This window comes from Eutrigla gurnardus, assembly GCF_963514095.1.
Source record: "Eutrigla gurnardus genome assembly, chromosome: 9".
Classification (NCBI taxonomy): Eukaryota; Metazoa; Chordata; class Actinopteri; order Perciformes; family Triglidae; genus Eutrigla; species Eutrigla gurnardus.
Window position 1 is genome coordinate 28,570,612 of NC_139923.1, and position 18,825 is coordinate 28,589,436.

The 18,825-nt window shown below is 43.5% G+C and overlaps 1 protein-coding gene across 2 annotated transcripts in view; it reads left to right on the forward strand.

Moving 5' to 3' along the window:
- The window catches only part of hipk3a (homeodomain interacting protein kinase 3a), a 28,583-nt gene extending 10,660 nt beyond the window's left edge, over positions 1 to 17,923 (forward strand). Inside the window, exons 5-18 of one of the 2 annotated variants that reach the window (XM_084017365.1) lie at positions 1,820 to 1,943; positions 4,787 to 4,906; positions 5,644 to 5,730; positions 5,964 to 6,148; positions 6,229 to 6,379; positions 7,078 to 7,198; positions 7,764 to 7,858; positions 7,981 to 8,129; positions 8,694 to 8,837; positions 9,292 to 9,672; positions 9,779 to 9,940; positions 10,558 to 10,829; positions 12,906 to 13,057; positions 13,527 to 17,923. In XM_084017365.1, coding sequence (XP_083873491.1) covers positions 1,820 to 1,943; positions 4,787 to 4,906; positions 5,644 to 5,730; positions 5,964 to 6,148; positions 6,229 to 6,379; positions 7,078 to 7,198; positions 7,764 to 7,858; positions 7,981 to 8,129; positions 8,694 to 8,837; positions 9,292 to 9,672; positions 9,779 to 9,940; positions 10,558 to 10,829; positions 12,906 to 13,057; positions 13,527 to 14,066 — 2,683 coding nt within the window. In that variant the 3' untranslated portion in view covers positions 14,067 to 17,923. Of the gene's footprint in view, positions 1 to 1,819; positions 1,944 to 4,786; positions 4,907 to 5,643; positions 5,731 to 5,963; positions 6,149 to 6,228; positions 6,380 to 7,077; positions 7,199 to 7,763; positions 7,859 to 7,977; positions 8,130 to 8,693; positions 8,838 to 9,291; positions 9,673 to 9,778; positions 9,941 to 10,557; positions 10,830 to 12,905; positions 13,058 to 13,526 lie in introns of both variants that reach the window. The other variant, XM_084017364.1, reaches the window with a different exon arrangement.
- The last annotated feature ends 902 nt before the right edge of the window (positions 17,924 to 18,825 follow it).

Below are 18,825 nucleotides of genomic sequence, written 5' to 3' on the forward strand. Positions count from 1 at the left end.
TACATGTTTTTATGTGATGAGCTGTTGCAGCTCTGGAAAGCTCCCCCTTCAGTATCGAGTCAAAATACTTACTTTAGAGACGATGTCTTTAAAAAACAGGTTTGGGTGCAAGTTGTTAAAGGTAAACAGATTAAATATTACTGTAAAATCTTGTTTTTCATTTTTTTTGTGCAATCTTGAGACTTATTTGACCTCAGTTTATCAGTGAAAGTTAAACAGCTGTGTGAGAATACTTTGCATTCTTGTACTTACTTTTTGGATTGTTTTAATAGTTTTGCATAAGGCGTCTTTTTTTTTTTTTTTTTTGTTCCCCAAACAAAAGGTTTTTGTGGAATTTGTCAACAATCTGAAGTAGTTTTTTTTGTTTAGGGTTGCACAACTGAGACTATCTTCCTCCTTGCAGGAGCAATAGGAAATTGCAAAGTGTAATTTCCTCCTCCTCCACCTCCTCTAGAAAAGCACCGGCCCAAGCTGTAAATATGACATCTGCAAAACTGTGTGTACGTGCAGAGCGTGGAGTGATGCCTCCCCCTCCACTTTGTCAACCCTCCTAATACTCTGACATTATGGTCTTTTGCGTCCGGCTGTTGCTCAGCAACGGTCATTCTGCCCCGCGGTCGTCACAGCAGTGGTTACTATTTGTGCAGCACTTGTTGCTCTGCTGCTGTGTACTAACAGCCCATTGTGTTTTCATATGTCGCCTCGCACTTCTGCTGCTTACTGGGTCCGTTTTTTTTTTCTTTTATAAGTTGCACAAGTGGCACAAAGTCCATTTAGTTTTTTAGATTTTAGATTTTAAGTTCTTTAGTTCGTCTGCATGGGTGTAACGTTCACTCTGTTAGCCCTGAACAACTTCTTGTTGATGACATTTCTTTATGAAAAATGACTTTTGATGATGAACAGATGATGAAAATAGTTGGTGATTATATTTCTGTGGATCTGTTAGTGGAATTAGTTTTCCTTTCATTTGTGGTCCTTCTGTAAAAAGCTGTCTCCAAACATCATGTTGGTTGTTTAGAGGACAATAACATCTCATTTAATGTGATGAACAAGTGACATCATAAGTAGACTGAATACTGACCATTGGATTGATACAAATTATGGAGTTTACCACAGCTGGAAGGGGCTGGAAAAGCATGGAAATGCACCTGGAAGTGCTTGGAAAGTGCTTGAATTTGACTTTGGAGAAGATGTAGGAACCCTGAAATAAATGAGTTTCTTTTATAAATGAAATCTAATTTAATTAAATGTAAATTTCAGGATGAGATTACTTCAAACTGAGGTAAAGATTGGACCTAAAGCGTCACTTAAACGGCTCCAAAGTAAAAGCATGACGCCCCATCTATGACCCAGACATCAAACGTGTTATATTTAACTCCTAAAAGGTCATAAAATAAATAATACACATCATATAACCTGTCTCTTCGAGCCGGGGCATGATGTAAGTCAAGAGCAGTTACACTTCACTGCAGGGTTTGAGAGCTAGGAACAAGGTTTTATTTTGTTTGGTGTGTAAAAGAAAGTAAAATATTCCTAAAGTAAGAATTTTGAGATTGAGAAGTTCATAATTGAAATGACATTGTTGTTATGATAGAGAGAGTTAAGTACCACACACACAAAAAGGTAGCGTTCATATATGACAAGATTCAAAGAGTTTATTATCATATGCACAGTAAAGAAACGTTCTTCCCTGACATTTTTCATTTGCTGTCCACAGGATGTCAAACAATGTAGATAAATAGTCCAAAAAGAGAGTGATTTAAAAGGCAACCTGAGACCAACCACTAAGAGTAACCACCTCCTTATTTTCTCTCTGCAGGGCTCCGGAGATTATTTTGGGCCTGCCGTTCTGTGAGGCCATAGACATATGGTCACTGGGCTGCGTGATAGCCGAGCTCTTTCTGGGCTGGCCCCTCTACCCCGGAGCCCTGGAGTACGACCAGGTAACACACACACACACACACACACACACACACACACACACACACACACACACACACACACACACACACACACACACCGAGGGAGGGGGGAGAGATAAAGATATCCCTCGCTCCCACAGAGCAAGAAGGGGGGAGAGAACAAAACAAACAAAGAAATATCACTTTTCGGGGATTACAGAATGCATATTTAACAGTATGTTCATTATCTAGATACACTTGTTTGTTGTTGCTCTCTCTCTCTCTCCCTGCTCTCGCTCTCTCGCTGTCTGAGTGAAGCCCAACAAATCCAGCATGAAATCCACCTAATGCTTATCTTGAGCCGAGTGAATCAGGAAATTGTTCTTGGCGACGTGTGACGATCTTCCCACAGGGGGGTTGTGTGTGCAGTCTTTAAAAAAAAAAAAAAACGACACAGCTGGGACTTGAGCTGGAGTCCCGCGGCGAGGGAGAGGGATCATGGGAAAAGGGCCCGCATCACATTCACAGACCGGGACTGGATCACCCCGTGTTTGACTGGCGGCAACTATGTGAAGATGTTTTACAGTCTATTAGGTTAGAAATCTTCAGGGGAAATTCTTTTTAAAACATTTTACCCTTTTATGGACATCTATGGACAAATACAAACGTCTCCAAAGCTACATTTTTCATTTATTATTATTCTTTTTTTTTTTAGTTTCTTTGCCAAACCAGACATTTGAAATGGTTTCCTTTGAAAACTTGGAGACACCTCCATAGATGATTAGAAGACTACAGCTCATTTCTCTATGAATATATTTAAGTGTTTATTATGTAATCATTCCGTTTTTCTTTAAATTATTATGTAAACCGTCTCATTGTGAATGACCAAGGGGTATCCCACACACGAGAAACCACCAGACTTGAGAAACACTGCACTAGGCTCTGCCTCATAATTAAAAATAAATTCACATTACATGTAATAATAGAGAATGAGGCGAACCTTTACAACCTTGTCAATCAAAATGATTGACGAGAGTATTAATTTTAATTAATGCATTTATTATTTGGTGACTACCAGTTGAACACACATAGATATTTGTTTTAGGATTATTTTTTTTGGTGAGGTGTCACTTCAGCAGCAGCTAGCAGTTTGGACAACCATTAGTCAGACGCACACAGCGGCCGGTCGAGCTTCGCCCTGTTGTACCACTGAGCCATGCCAGGACACACACACACACACACACACACACACACACACACACACACACACACACACACACACACACACACACACGTGCATATTGAGCCCCCAAAAGTATGCTGTGCTATGCCAAGGCTCACTTCAGTTCCACTATACACAGCAAAATGTATTTATAAGCATAAGCCTGATGGTAGGCACACATGCACACACACACAAACACACACACACACACACACACACACACCGCGGTGAGCGTTCGGTGCACCATCAGCAGGTTCTGGCCGGTCGGTGTGTTTGTTCTGGGCCCTAGACACGTGCACGTGCATTCATGAACACACGCCTGTTGAACGTGTCGCTGTGGCATTTCAAAGGTCACGGTGTTTCTGGAGTGTCATTTATTTTATTATTATAATTATTTGGAGAGGGAGAAGAAACCTCAATCAATATTCAAACGAATGTAAAGCTGGATTAGCGCCCTTTGGTCTGATGGTGTTGGGGGAATCGAGACGGGACACATCAGCTGTATAGTTCTTGGGAAAAGTCTGCACATATCTGGAAACTCTCCCAGAGTATAATTTATACTTTTTAAAAAGGGGTTTTCTTGAACTGGAAAACTAACAAAATGGAAAAACTAAAGAAAACAGATTAATGAGCTTTTTATGGTCAGTGAGGAAATCCAGCCTGGTCACGTGCAGGTCATGTAGTTTTACATCAGAGCCGTGTGAAAACATGTCAAGAATTTGCATGATTCAGTCGTAGCGTGTTTTTTTCCTACAGTTGTGAGCCAATCAGAAGCAGAGTAGGGCAGTCGGCATCAAAACTCACCTTTTCATCTTTGAACTGTTTTTCTGTTTTGCTTTTTTGCTGGCTTTGTTCTGTTCTCTTTTGTTTTGATTTAGTTCGTTTATCACATCTGGGAAAGTGCCATATTAAACCCATGTATTATTATTAATATTAATGCTCTGTGTTATCATGTTAATGCTCATTTGAAAATGGTGGAAACGGATCCTCCTGTGCTTGTTTGTGCACGGCGAGCTCTCGAGCAAGCAACTTTAAGCCACCGGTGGTTAGAACGTGCAAAAGTGTGTCTGCAATAGAAAGAAATACCTTCACAAGTTCTCAGCCGCGGGAAAACTATCACTCCCTCTCAATAAACACACTGCATGTTGCTGTACATACACACGCATGTATATTTATACACACGCTCTTCTAGAGGGGTTGGTGAGTTTACTTTAAGCCGTGTGTGTGTGTGTGTGTGTGTGTGTGTGTGTGTGTGTGTGTGTGTGTGTGTGTGTGTGTGTGTGTGTGTGTGTGTGTGTGTGTGTGTGTGTGTGTGTGTGTGTGTGTGTGTGTGTGTGTGTATAGATAAGTGTGAACCACAAGCACATCAAGAACCCACACAGGGCAAAAAAAAGAAAATCTAAAACCTTTTAATGGATGCCAGTCATAAGATTTACATCTGACACAATTTAATCACACAAAGTTAAAATGAGGAAGACGAGACGCTGAGTATGTTTGTGTAGGTCTTTGGTTGCATTGTATTTTAAAGTTGAATATCTTATTTCTGCCACTTCTCTTTCTCCACATATTCCCATGTCTTCATTAATTTCTTTCCTCTGTCATTCACACATTTTATTTATCTCTTATTTGTGTTTAAATGTATCTTGTCTCTCTGGTTGCTCAGATCCGGTACATCTCCCAGACTCAGGGTCTGCCTGCCGAGCAGCTGCTCAACAAGGGCACCAAGACCTCCCGGTTCTTCTCCAAAGAGTCTGGATCCCCCTACGCCTCCTGGAAACTAAAAGTAAATACCTTTTTCCATTCATTTCCATTATCGGGTCAATTGTAAATATCTTAAAGTGGAAAAGGTGAACCTGGTTAAAAACAATACAGGAAACAAAAAAACTAAATACATGCAGGGAGACTTTCTGCTCATCTTTAAAGATTTGATTTTCTCTATAAAAAAATAAAAAAAATCACATCTATGACTCAATAAAAATATTTTATTTTAATGTTTTTCCAGACTGTTTTGCTGATTATAGTGACACATAATATTTATTGTCCAACATGTAGTGGTTGCACACACACACACACACACACACACACACACACACACACACACACACACACACACACACACACAGATTAAATGTTGGATTTGATAGTCAAGTGCTTGAAAGCAGGAAAAAAGAAATAATGAAATAAAGTGGCAAGTACATTACCGAGAGGAAACGGATGCGTAAGCTTTTCAAAACAAGACAAAGCCAGCGGAGGAAAGGCTCGAGGAAACGTGAAACTTGTGTTTAGACTACCTGCTGACCGGTCTCCAAATACATTTTTAAATGAACCTAATGTTTATCCGCCCATGTTCTTCCCAGCAAAAAACAACAAAACCCAATTACCAAACACTGAGTGCACAGGTTTACCTGGAAATATATACTGTGTGTATTTGATGTGATACTTTTCATTCCTTATCGTCTAAACACGACGAACCCAGCGGAGGTTTTGTTTCATGTGAATGTTCCTGTTCCTCCTCCCCAGACAACGGAAGAGCACGAGAAGGAGACGGGACTTAAATCCAAAGAGGCCAGGAAGTACATCTTCAGCTGCCTGGATGACGTAGCACACGTGAGTCCACAACAGATGACTTGGATTAGTGAAGCCAACGTCGAAGGGCCTTAAAGCTGCATTCTCTGCTGGCCACCAGGGGGCGACTCCTCTCTGCTTGTATAGAAGTCTATGAGAAAATGGTCCTACTTCTCTCTGCTGGCCACCAGGGGGCGACTCCTCTCTGGTTGTATAGTCGATCAGGTCTGGTTCTCCTGGGTTCCTCCATTGATTTTGCTGCTTCCGTCCCTCAGGTGAACCTGGTGCTGAGTCCCGATCACAGCGACATGCAGGCGGAGAAGGTGGACCGGAGGGAGTTCGTGTCTCTGCTGAAGACCATGCTGCTGATCGACGCCGAGGACCGGACCGTCCCAACCAGCGTCCTCAGCCACCCCTTCCTCACCATGACTCACCTGCTGGACTACCCACACAGCAACCAGTAAGACCGCCGGACTGACCCGGACTGACTGTAGTTTGAACCGTCCCTGCCCTCGCTTCAACCTGCTCTCTTCTCTGCAGCGTGCAGTCGTCTTTCCGCATCATGGACATGTGCCACGGCCAGCCCACCAACGCAGTGTTCGATGCCCTGAACCAGAACACCATTCACTTCACCCCCACGGCAGCCTCGGGCCTCCATCTGGGCTACAGCAACATCCCGGTCCACACTCAGGTGAGAGATACTCTTACTGGAACCAGGTTTATGTCCTGTTTTGTGTGTAAACAGATCGAAATGTATTTCCTGCTATTACTACTTAGTTATCATTAAATACTTATTTGTAGGTATCAGATGTATATAATTATCCGTGTATATGTGTAGATGGGATATTTGTTGGACACTTAATAAAATAAATAAGTATTTATTTATAAATATATATATTTTGGGATGTCTAAAGGAGGAAAAACAAAAGGAGTATTGGGGTGATGTTGTTCTCTTACATTGTACGTTTTTAAATTTGTGGCTTTTTCATTCCCTGGAATCAACAGCAAGGAAACAAACTGTCATTAATGTTCATAAATACAAAAATGAAAGAAGATCTCCATTACAATTGGTTCTTTTACACATCACTAAATCTCGTCATCCTCGGCAGCGTCAAGGTTATTTCAGTTAAATAAATGAAGTTAAATGAAATTATGCCGCTACACACTGTTCTTTTTCAGGACGGAGAGCATAAATAAACGGCTGTAATCTGTCCAGTCGTCCTGTTTCTGTACTGATGACCTCATGTTGCCATCTTCAGAGGAGAATGTGCTTTAATCTTCAAGAATTATTGCAAATCTTCTTTCCGTCTCTGTACTTTGTCATTCACTGAATATCCTCCTTAATCTGACTTTCACATTCTCTCCGTTTCTTTAATTTCCTCCTTGTAGGCTTTAAACCCGTCTGCTTCCTCGGTGTTGCATCCTGGGATAGCGCTAACGACCGGGAACGCTCAGTTCGGCTGCTCCGACTCCTTCCCACCCGCCCTTCTTCTTTGTCCTCCCATGCAAGGTAAGCAGACTAAACACAATTATTACTTTTTAGGAATTGAAGGAATTTTATTTTACAGATATTTAAAATGTGTGACAGCTTTAATGTTTCTAGTATAAACTGTAAATGTTTGATGCCATAGCTTCTCTGGTTTCTCCGCATAGTCTGGTCTGGTCTCTGGACTAATGTGGGCTACTATCTAGACCTCTGGGGGACCACAGACAGTCTCTGGTTCCTCCACATAGTCTGGTCTGGTCTCTGGACTAATGTGGGCTACTATCTAGACCTCTGGGGGACCACAGACAGTCTCTGGTTCCTCCACATAGTCTGGTCTGGTCTCTGGACTAATGTGGGCTACTATCTAGACCTCTGGGGGACCACAGACAGTCTCTGGTTCCTCCACATAGTCTGGTCTGGTCTCTGGACTAATGTGAGCTACTATCTAGACCTCTGGGGGACCACAGACAGTCTCTGGTTCCTCCACATAGTCTGGTCTGGTCTCTGGACTCATGTGAGCTACTATCGTAGCTCTTTTAAATTTCTTAAATGACAGATGGGTTGATTTCTGTTTTGTTTTTTTCCCCAGGTAACCTTAACCAACCAGGAGGCTACTCTGTTCCCATAGTAACTCAGGCCCCTCCCATACAGCCCTTACCAGTGAGACCTGGTGTGATAGCTCAGGTAAGACACAGACCCAAGCATGCTTGCGTATCCTAGTTGACCTCTGACCCCCCACCAACATCGGGGAACTTAAACCCGGATCCCAGCGGTGGTCTCATGTTCCCGTTGTGACCCTGCAGCAGGCCTGGTCCAGCCGGGGGACGCAGCTCCTCGTCCCCGCCGCCTGGCAGCAGATGACTACGGTGGGTCCTCCTCCCTCACACCCGCCTCCACCACCGCCGTCCTCCCTGACCAACAGCACAGCCGGCCCGCAGAGAATCAGCGACTGGGGGTGAGTCATTCGGCTCTGAGTCACCCAACCTTTTAAAATCTAGGAAATCCCCCCATTCTAAGACTTCTTTTCTGGCCTCATGAATGAATGCCTTTTAGGCTTTATGCTAGATTGTGTTTATTAGGTTCCTTTTCTGATATCTATGCCAGATATTATATTTTTTATTATATTTTTTTCTTCAAAACATAATGAAGATCTATGCTCCTTACCCTGGGGCTCTGGCTTATAAAAATATTGTAATTCAAAATATATTTCCTGCAATTCTAACCTGAACTTGTATGAGAAGTTCAGAAATGGCCCTCTGCCCTGGCCTCGAGGATTTAGCTTGAAGTTGCTATGGAAACCAAGGACACATCATGTGTATATTTCCAGACCGTTTCCAAACGACAGAGACGGAGAGCTTTCATGTAACCATAGTAACACATGTGCACGTCTAAGAGGTGAGAAAAGACGCTGACTAACAAATCACAAGCTGCATTCTGTTTATGCATTCTGACCACTTCTTTTTTTGGTGTTTTTCTTTTGATACGTCTTCTTAACTGGAAGGTTTTGTGCTCACAACAGTCACTTCACTTCAGTGATGCAACAGCCCCTCCTGACCAATCAGATGCCAGCACTCTCTGCCCATCAGCCAATCAACATCGGCATAGCTCACGTGGTGTGGCCCCAGCCGGCCAATAAGAGGAACAACAGACACGGTCACAACCGGTGAGACTCTCATTAGTCCAGAGACCAGACCAGACCATGTGGAGGAACCAGAGACTGTCTGTGGTCCCCCAGAGGTCTAGATAGTAGCTCACATTAGTCCAGAGACCAGACCAGACTATGTGGAGGACCAGAGACTGTCTGTGGTCCCCCAGAGGTCTAGATAGTAGACCACATTAGTCCAGAGACCAGACCAGACTATGTGGAGGAACCAGAGACTGTCTGTGGTCCAAACAACAAGGTCTCTGCTGTATTTATGTCTAGATGACCTTATATGGAGTGTTGATGGAGCAGCTACAATGTTAGCGTAGCCTAGCACCATCAACCAGACTCCATTCAGAAAACCAGTGTTTTAACAGTAGTTATCTTGTGGTCTTGCAGACAGACCTAACAAAGCATGACCCAGCACTTTTTTTTAACGGATGTGTAATCTATCAACTGTTCTGCTTTTAAAAAGGAACCTGTCCCATCACAGCAACATCCACATATCAGCATGCTGGACCCCCAACATGGCGAATGTGGTTGGACAGGCGGCGACGGCGGCGAGGCGAGAGCAGCCTCGGAGGGAGGTGCTGCTGGTTTCAACCAGGCAGCCGGGAAGTCTGAACACAGAGGAGGAGGAGAACGATGCAGAAAAGGAAGTGAGCTGCTTCAAAGAGGCGCCACCAAACGGTAATGGCCAGCTGGACCTCCAGTCCAGTCAGCAGCAGCAGCGAGATGTGGCGGTTCAGATGGGTGACACGCCAAGCCCCGCCCCCAGCATCATCAGCATCCGCAGCGAGCTGACCGACGGAGAGGACGAGGAGGAGGAAGAGACTCCGAGGTGCCGCCTGAGCGAGTGAGTTACATCACAGACGAAGGAAACGGGATTAACACTGATTCTCAATGTGAATTGAGGTAATTCTACTGTGGTGACATGCTGACGTTGGTTCTGCTCTCTGCAGCTGTAAGGAGGGGTGTGTGTGCGAGGCGTGCAGAAACACCAGCGTGTCCATGGAGAGGGTGTGTTCCCTCAGCAGCCCCGACAGCAGCCTCAGCACCAGTTCCTTCGCCTCCAACTCACTTCAGTCCAGCCCCTCCGTCTCCCCCTGCAAGAGACCCAACAGGTATAGTCCAGAGACCAGACCAGACCATGTGGAGGAACCAGAGACTGTCTGTGGTCCCCCAGAGGTCTAGATAGTAGCTCACATCAGTCCAGAGACCAGACCAGACTATGTGGAGGAACCAGAGACTGTCTGTGGTCCCCCAGAGGTCTAGATAGTAGCTCACATTAGTCCAGAGACCAGACCAGACTATGTGGAGGAACCAGAGACTGTCTGTGGTCCCCCAGAGGTCTAGATAGTAGCTCACATTAGTCCAGAGACTAATATTTGGAGTGTTGATGGAGCAGCTACAATGTTAGCGTAGCCTAGCACCATCAACCAGACTCCATTCAGAAAACCAGCGTTTTAACAGTAGTTATCTTGTGGTCTTGCAGACAGACCTAACAAAGCATGACTCAGCCCTTTTTTCATATCCTCATCATGATGGATTTATTTCAGCATCCTTTTCATCTGGTTATTGGTATTAAATTAATACATTTTGGGTTCATCCAGCAGTAGTAAACCAGCCGATGTGTGTCTTACATGTACATAGCAGCGATAGTGGTGAAACCATGTCTGTGTCTGCATGAAGATTCGCCCCACGAACACGCCATTAGTCATCTTTAATCTTGTGTTTTCAGCATGTCGGAGGACGACGGCCACGAGAGCGGCTGCGACACGGTGGAAGGCTCCCCCGCCTCCGACACGTCGACCTCCCCGCGTGGCAACAGTCCCTACCGTTACCTCGACAACAGCAACCACAACAACCGCCCACCTTTGGCCGCCATGGTGGCCCCGCTGCCTTCCCCTGCAGTGCAGGGCCGGAGTCCCCGTGTCAGGACCATGGTGGTCCCACCGATGAGAGTGCAGAACAACAACAGTCGAGGTTCAGATGAGCGTTATCGGAGATCGGGTCAGTGGGAAAAGTATTTCTTTGTATTGTTCACCTGCTCTCTGGCTTCTTATTTATACACGCTGGAACGTATTGATGTTTTAACCACTTTCATTAAGAGAAATAGTTTGTGTACTAACATCCAGATTTTGTATTTTTTTGTCTTCCTTCTTTGCCACCTGTCGTGCGGTCTCTCACCTGTGCTTTTGGCGACGTCTGCTTTTGCAGGTCATGTGGAAGCAGTAGGCGCTTACTGCCCCCTAGTGGCTCATAGAGGCCTTAACAGGTGATCCAGAGACACCAACAGAGAACCTCACTGGTCCAGTACCTCACAAGATGCAACCGTAGCAGGCAATGCTAATATTGCCTGAGAGTCCTTTTTATGGCTTTCCCTCCCTCAAATTAGGATTCTTGCAGAGCTGCTGTGTTTAGATAATATTCTAAACAGTTTATTTGTAATATGAGCGTCATTTGAAACTTGTCCAGCTCCAGTGAACCGGATACACTGAAGGAAAAGCGACTTTTGGTAATTTGGATGCTGTGAGTTTGAGCGTTCAGTGAGATAATTTAGGTTTCTGTCTCCCGTTAATCCATTAAGTAACTCCTTTCAAACGAACATCTTTAACCAGCAGCTCGAGCATCTAAAACAAATCCCTCTCCTTGCTTGACGATGCCTCAATGATCCGGAAAGGTTTATAAAGTAGAAGAAGAGGGAGGGAAAGGAGGATGCATTTAATGAGGTACTCGGCCCGTCTCTCTCTCTCTGCTGGTGCTGCAGCAAAAGGTGCCCTGATCTGAGATCAGTTTTTACCTTTTCATTCCTGTGGAGTGAGTTTAAAAAGCTGATCCAGATCAGTCCGAGGGGCCGGCTTTGCTCCTCAGGTTGCTTCTCTGAGTGCCGACAATCTCTGCTTCTTTTCCTGTTTCTCCAACTTCATGGATTTTATTGTCTGATGGGGAGATTCCTGGCAGCTATAAAAAAAAGAAAAGTGAAAGACCTGTTTAATCTTTTAGTAGCAGCAGAGTTTACGTTCACACTGCGGTCATAAAATGCCTCAGACATCTAATCTGGAGCCGGTACTTTAAAAGCAGCTCAGCTGTGATATAATATAATAAAAGAATAAAAACGTTACCACCAGCATGTTGTTGATCTACGTAGATAAAAACGTTATTGATCCCGATGTGGGTGTAACACATGATACGACATATACATATGTTTTGTTTGTTATGCATCTCCAGTGCAACCACAGGCGTGTATAAACTCTCAGATTGATAAACTGAATTTAGCTTCAGATATTTTTGTGCCTTAAAATTGACCTGCTTTTGCTAGCAATGCACATTGTTTGTGAAAATATTTACATGCATTTTCAGAAATGTAAGTTTTTTCCTTCTTCGTATTGGTGCAGCTACACTAGTTATGACGGTGTATCAGGGCCACTGTAGGAAAAAAAACGCAAATTTGCAAGTTTATAAACTAGCAGATGTCCTACTTTATTACGATGCTAACAACCGGTATTTATGCTAGCTTACCTCCTATGAATGTACACAAATGTATTTTTCTAATTTAAAAAAAAAAACAACCGGTCAAGCAACGTGTTTACTTCCTCTATGACCTCCATAATAAAGTAGCAAATCTGCAACTTTATAAACTCGCAAAATTGCGACTTTTTTTCTCTGAATATTGCCCCCCTCTCTTGGCTTTGTTTTGTTTTCCCTACAGTTGCCCTGATACGCCGTCGTAATGATTGTCTTTTCATCTGCCTTCATAAGAAGAATTTGGCAATTTGCTAAATTCCAACTTTTGTCCAAATTTGTCCGATCGATTAGTTGTTTTCATGTCAGTTCAAAGCTAGGCCCATTTAAAAAATGAATATTGCGATGTGCAGTCAGACACACGGGCTTTATGAAAGAGAAAATAATTTAATTATTCCGTTCTCAAGTCCACTCTTTCATATATAAACGGAACAGAAGTATCTGAATTCTCCCTCTGTTTGTTGTTTTCTTCACCTTCTTGAAGCCGTGTGGACTAAACCTGCCTTCTTATTTCCTGCAGTGCACGTACACATGACTCACTTCTGCCTTCTCCCCTGTTTGCAGGATCCGAGTCCTGGTCCCGGTCCAAAGGGCGCTGCAGCCTCGTAGGACAACAGAGCACTCCCTCTTCCTTCCCCCTCCTCCCCACCGCCCCCCTCCTGTCCCGGCAGCAGAAGGCGACTGGGCAGCAGCAGCACCCTCTGGGCTTTGGACAGGTCAGTGCAGAGGTCTAGATAGGAGAGAGACCAGACCAGACTATGTGGAGGAACCACAGACTGTCTGTGGTCCCCCAGAGGTCTAGATAGTAGCTCACATTAGTCCAGAGACCAGACCAGACCATGTGGAGGAACCAGAGACCGTCTGTGGTCCCCCAGAGGTCTAGATAGTAGCTCACATTAGTCCAGAGACCAGACCAGACTATGTGGAGGAACCAGAGACTGTCTGTGGTCCCCCAGAGGTCTAGATAGTAGACCACATTAGTCCAGAGACCAGACCAGACTATGTGGAGGAACCAGAGACTGTCTGTGGTCCAAACAACAAGGTCTCTGCTGTATTTATGTCTAGATGACCTTATATGGAGTGTTGATGGAGCAGCTACAATGTTAGCGTAGCCTAGCATCCATCAACCAGACTCCATTCAGAGAACCAGCGTTTTAACAGTAGTGATTCTGTTCTCCGTCTCAGGTGCAGCCGTACGCTTCAAACCTCAGCAGCAAAGAGTGGAACGGCAACTATGGGCCGCTGCGCCCGCACGCCTTCATCCCGCCTACGGTCCACACCTTCACCCACCTGCCGCACAGCAGCCCCACCCACACCTCGGCTGGCCCGCACGCACACACCCAAGGCCTGCCCACCCACACCCTGCTGTCGTACCCGCCCAGCGGCCCCCTCCACCCCCACCCCCACCCCATCCTCCCCTCTCGCCCTCCCCCCCCTCTCCTCCAGCACAGCTACGGTCTCTCCCACCCACAAGGAGGCACTATAGTTCACCAGGTGACCCTCGGTATCAGCGCCCACCCTGGACACCCCGCGCCCCTCCCACCACACAGGCTCCTCCCCTCCCCGACCATCCACCCACACCACCAGCCCGCCTACGCCCACCCCCACCAGTTCAAGCCTCCCTTCCCCCCTCCTCACCCCTACATGGCCTCCCCGGCCGCCTACACAGGCTTCCCCCTGAGCCCCACCAAGCTCAGCCACCACCCCCAGTTCTCCTACATCTGAGGGGCAGGAAGGGGCAGCTTTCGGCGAGGGGGGGCAACAGGAAATGGACGGGCGCTGCGACCTGGGCGGGAAGAGCACAAAATGGATACTTCTGATGAGGAAGGAGGGATTCACGGATAGGAAAGTGACGATGATGAAGATGTTTGTTTTTTCTTGCGAGGACAAAGGAATTATTTTGCGGTCTTTAATCTGGAGGTTCACGACGGGGGAATACGTCGGCCATCGTGTTTGACTGTCGGAGACTTTCCTGCAAAATCATGTGAGCCGACGATGGATTTTTAAAAAGCTTTACGAGGGAGCGAGAGCGGATGAATTCACAAAGTATGATGATGATGATGAGGAGGCCATTTTTTGGATTAAGAATGTGTCCTTTGCACATTTCCCTCCTGTCGTCTGTTTGATTAGTGTTCAGAGAATATGATCTAATTAGAGGCGGGGTACTGAGTTGTTGTTGCCCCCCGACTCCCGTTTATCTTCGTTGCCTTGTAGCTAGCGGTCAGATGTGTTCGTTAAAGCCATCCCAGTGTGTATGAACCAGGAATCGGACGGCAGGCCTAACTGCTGCCATCGCCTAGTGCCTTAACAAAACACAAAAAACGTGAGTCTGCGACGTTACTTCAGGAGCTTTATAGATTGTACGTTTTTTTTAAAGATGGGCTTGCAGCACTTAACCCCTCAGACTCTGAATGCGATGGGCTCATTGGATAATTAAAAGCTTGTGTTTTGTTTTTTAATATTTGGCAAATGTTGGACTTTGACGTTTGCTTTCTAACTCAGAGTATGGATTTACTTTAGCTAGAGGCTGCACATTTAGGGCTTTGACTGAATGAGCTGTTTATGTACATAAAGAGTGATTTGATATTTTGATAATCGATTTCTATTCACTATAGTACTTAATTCATAACAGTATTGTCACTGTTTACTGTAACTGCAATACAATCTAGATAGCCTCTGGGTTGCTGTGTTTTATTATTATTTTGCATTAGGCTAGACCTGCATTCATGCATTTTTATGTTTTAGGGGTTGTGTGTTTTTTGGGGGGGGAGTGGCTTAGACTAAAGATTATGTTTTAAATGCTTCTCAGTGTTTTATGAAATAACCTATTCAGCTTACAGTATCACTGCTGGGCTTTTGAGTGTTAGAGGTGTTCATGGTAATCGTTTCAAATATCCCTGTTTTTTTGTCCCATGTATTGGTGTGTGTGTGTGTGTGTGTGTGTGTGTGTGTGTGTGTGTGTGTGTGTGTGTGTGTGTGTGTGTGTGTGTGTGTGTGTGTGTGTGTGTGTGTGTGTGTGTGTGTGTGTGTGTGTGTGTGTGTGTGTGTGTGTGTGTGTGTGTGTGTGTGTGTGTGTGTGTGTGTGTGTGTGTGTGTGTGTGTGTGTGTGTGTGTGTGTGTGTGTGTGTGTGTGTTTTCTCTCCCGATCAGCACCAAAGACTGTTCATTAATCATTTCCTGAAGTACGGTCGATACGATTTCCTCCTTTCACCTCCGGCACACGTTTATCAGTTATCACCATTTGGAGAAAAAAAAATATATTGTGATTATTTAAAAAAAAAATGAGGTTGAGGTTTTTATTTTTCTGAGCTGTTTTTTGTTTTGGGGCAAAATTGTTATTTGGAATGTATAGATAATAAGCTGCTATGTACTGATTATCTGCCACTTCGTAGCTGTGAATTTAGAGGAATGATCTCATTCTGGCCTGCGTGCTCTCTCTCTCTTTAGTCGTGGTTCTGACGATACGACAGACGCGGGTTTTTTTCTTATAAAGTATATTGAATGCTATTCCTATATGCTAGTGCCTCCTGTATATTGGCTTTGTTGTTTTTGAAGTGATTGTAAACTGCTGTAATGGAAGGTTTTTTTGGTGTGTGTGTGTGTGTGTGTGTGTGCGTGTGTTTAGCGTCAGTATTTCAAACGTAGGCTGGGTTCACCGTTGGATTCTGTAACCGGTGTGTCGTTGACGTGTTTTTCCTCTGATGACGTGGCTTTTCTTTTTTTTATTATTCCGTTATTTTCTTTCTTTCCGACTGTATTTGCGACATCGTACTGTACAACTTGGTGCCTTTTCTGCAAACAAAGCGTGCCGAGAGACGACGCCGTGCGTTCGATATCAAAGCAGTGGAGGTTTTTTTGAAGGTAAGAAAATCGGCTCCTATTTTCACACCACGAAAACCCCAAAGTTCTTTTTTTTTTGGACTAAGACGAGGTCTGGAAACTCTTCTTCTACAGAATCCTAAGAAAGTGCAAAGTCAGGGAAAATACTCGCCAGGAACGCCGCACGGCACTCGGAAACACGAGGCCTGAAATCTAAAAAAAAAAAAAAAAAAACGCAAAGCTTTACTCTTTCTCACGCCGCGAATGTATTTGTGGAGCTTTGTTTGCAAATGAGTTATTTGTTTCTGCTGCACACAGTTTTATTCTCTCCTCGTGATCGGGGTCGATCGTACGTTGTATGCAGCTAATTACCAGAAGTAGAGTCTATCGTACTCGCAGTTGTCCCGTCCTCTTCTACAGCGTATTTCTTTAAATTTAGCAGTTTATATTTTGAGAAAAAAATAGATTAAAGTCGTACATTTACGAGAAAACCCCCCCCCCCCCCAGAATTTTCTAATATTTATGCAGTAAATTTATGAGAAAAACGTATAAAGACGTAAATTTGGGCCAATCAGGAGAAACCAACGTACTGACGATCTGGATGAGGTCATCCAGTTTTTTTTGTTAGCCGGACACGTTACAGGCGACGTCTACGTGAGGTTCAGATGGGATTTGTAGTCCAGCAGGACGCGATACGTCATCATTGGATTAATCCTCAAAGTGTGGATAATTTTATAATCTTAGAATATTAGGTTTTTTTTTCTCAGAACATTTTTATTTAAATCTACTTAAATCTCAGAAAATATCAGATGTTTCTTTTCTCGGAAATGTACGACTTAAATCTTTAAAAAAAAAAAAAAAATTTAATTTTTTTTTTTTTTACATTTTGGGATTATTTTGGGATTTACAAGAAACTCAAATGATTTCAAGGGGGGAAATATCGCGAAACGTATCTTTCTGGTGATAAACTGCGCATCTCTACGTAATGTATTACGTTTGTAATGTTTTTGCGTGTATTCCATGTTCTCGTGGAATAATGCTAACGAGAGGATGCACAGCTTCAGCTCCTCGATCGTCATGTTTACGTCAAGGATGAACGTTCTGGGGTTCGTTTGCTTTGATGACACGGAGCCTTAAGTAATGATGTAGGCCTCCTTTAAAAATGCTAATCTAAAACACGGGAACGGCAATAACCATGATCGAGTTCTACGTTCGTTAAACGTTTCTTAGCTTTCCAAATGAAAACATCTCATCCCGGGCCGAGAAGTAAAAACTAAAAACGCATTTTCTTATTTTCTTTTTTCTTTCAGGTATTTTTTTTGTACCACAAGCTTATCTTTATTATTATCGGGTTTCACGATTTAACGTATTTAGACACATATGTAGAGACAATTTGCTAAATTGAAAACTGTTACTGTTCTAAATATGTGTGTATCTGTGTGGCTTTATGATTTTTATTTCTTGATTCTTTTTAAAATTTTATTCTTATATGCTACACTAGTTCGAACATGTAGCAACTGCACTGTGCAATATACAACAATATATGAGGACTGGGGAAAATGATTATTGTTTGGATGTGATGATGTGCCCCCCCCCCCCCTCTAGTTCTCAGTGAGTTTCAATGTGACCAAGCCTTATGTACCTTGTCACAAAAAGCGGGTTCCTTCTCGGTGACTCTTATTGGTGAGTGTCAAATTATGAATTGATGGTGTACTATGTCAAGATTCACTTTGAATTAAAAAAAGATCTTTTTGCTTCAGCCACTGGTGTCCTTGTATTGATTTTTACACAAGATTGTTTGTCTGAATTAAATCCTCTTCAGCCTAATTAACAAACCAACTGTGTCAAATTTCCTCACACAAAAGATTACGACCAAACATTACATCAACATTTTAATTTGACTTACAAGAAAGAGTCCATGACCAGGGAGGATGGGGATGGAGCTTCTTCTTTTTTTTAATAAAATAAAACATGAGAACAAGCAAATACAATTATGTTGTTTACATTTCTATCTACTCATTACTTCTCACATCTGTTTATATTTTATATTTCGCACCAGAGTTAAAGTATTTAAAAATCCTTTATATTTTATGCTCTTAATTGTAGTGTTTTATTTAGAATAGATTAAGAATTGAATTACTGGCAACAAATGTTTACATTGCTACCAAGTACATGACAATAAAAATCTTGAATCTTACATTAATCACACATTTAAGTTGTTTATGATACATTTAGAAGTTATTATTGGTGTTTATTTTATAATTTTTTTCTTTTAAAATTATTTTATTTATTTTTCTTTTAAAATTAAAAGTTAGGCAGTAGTAACCTCCCATAAGCCCCCTCGGTCTGTAATTTAATATTTTGAAGTCACAATTAGTGCATCATTTCTATTTACATACATTTTGACCTCTATGGGAAACAGGTGTGGTGGTGAGTGTGAGCTGCGCTACCCTCCGCTGCCACCAGGGGTCGCCTGCCGCCCTGCTGAACTGATCTCAAAGAAGCACCAGCAGAGCAGCGCTGTCGTCACTGCCTTCCCGCTGCCGTGCGTCCGTCCAAGAAAAGAAGAAAAAAGACACAAGTGAGTTATTACAATTATTTACATTTCATTTTTTACATCGTAACTCCACAAAAATAACAGCTCGCGCGCTGCTGTCGTTTTTTC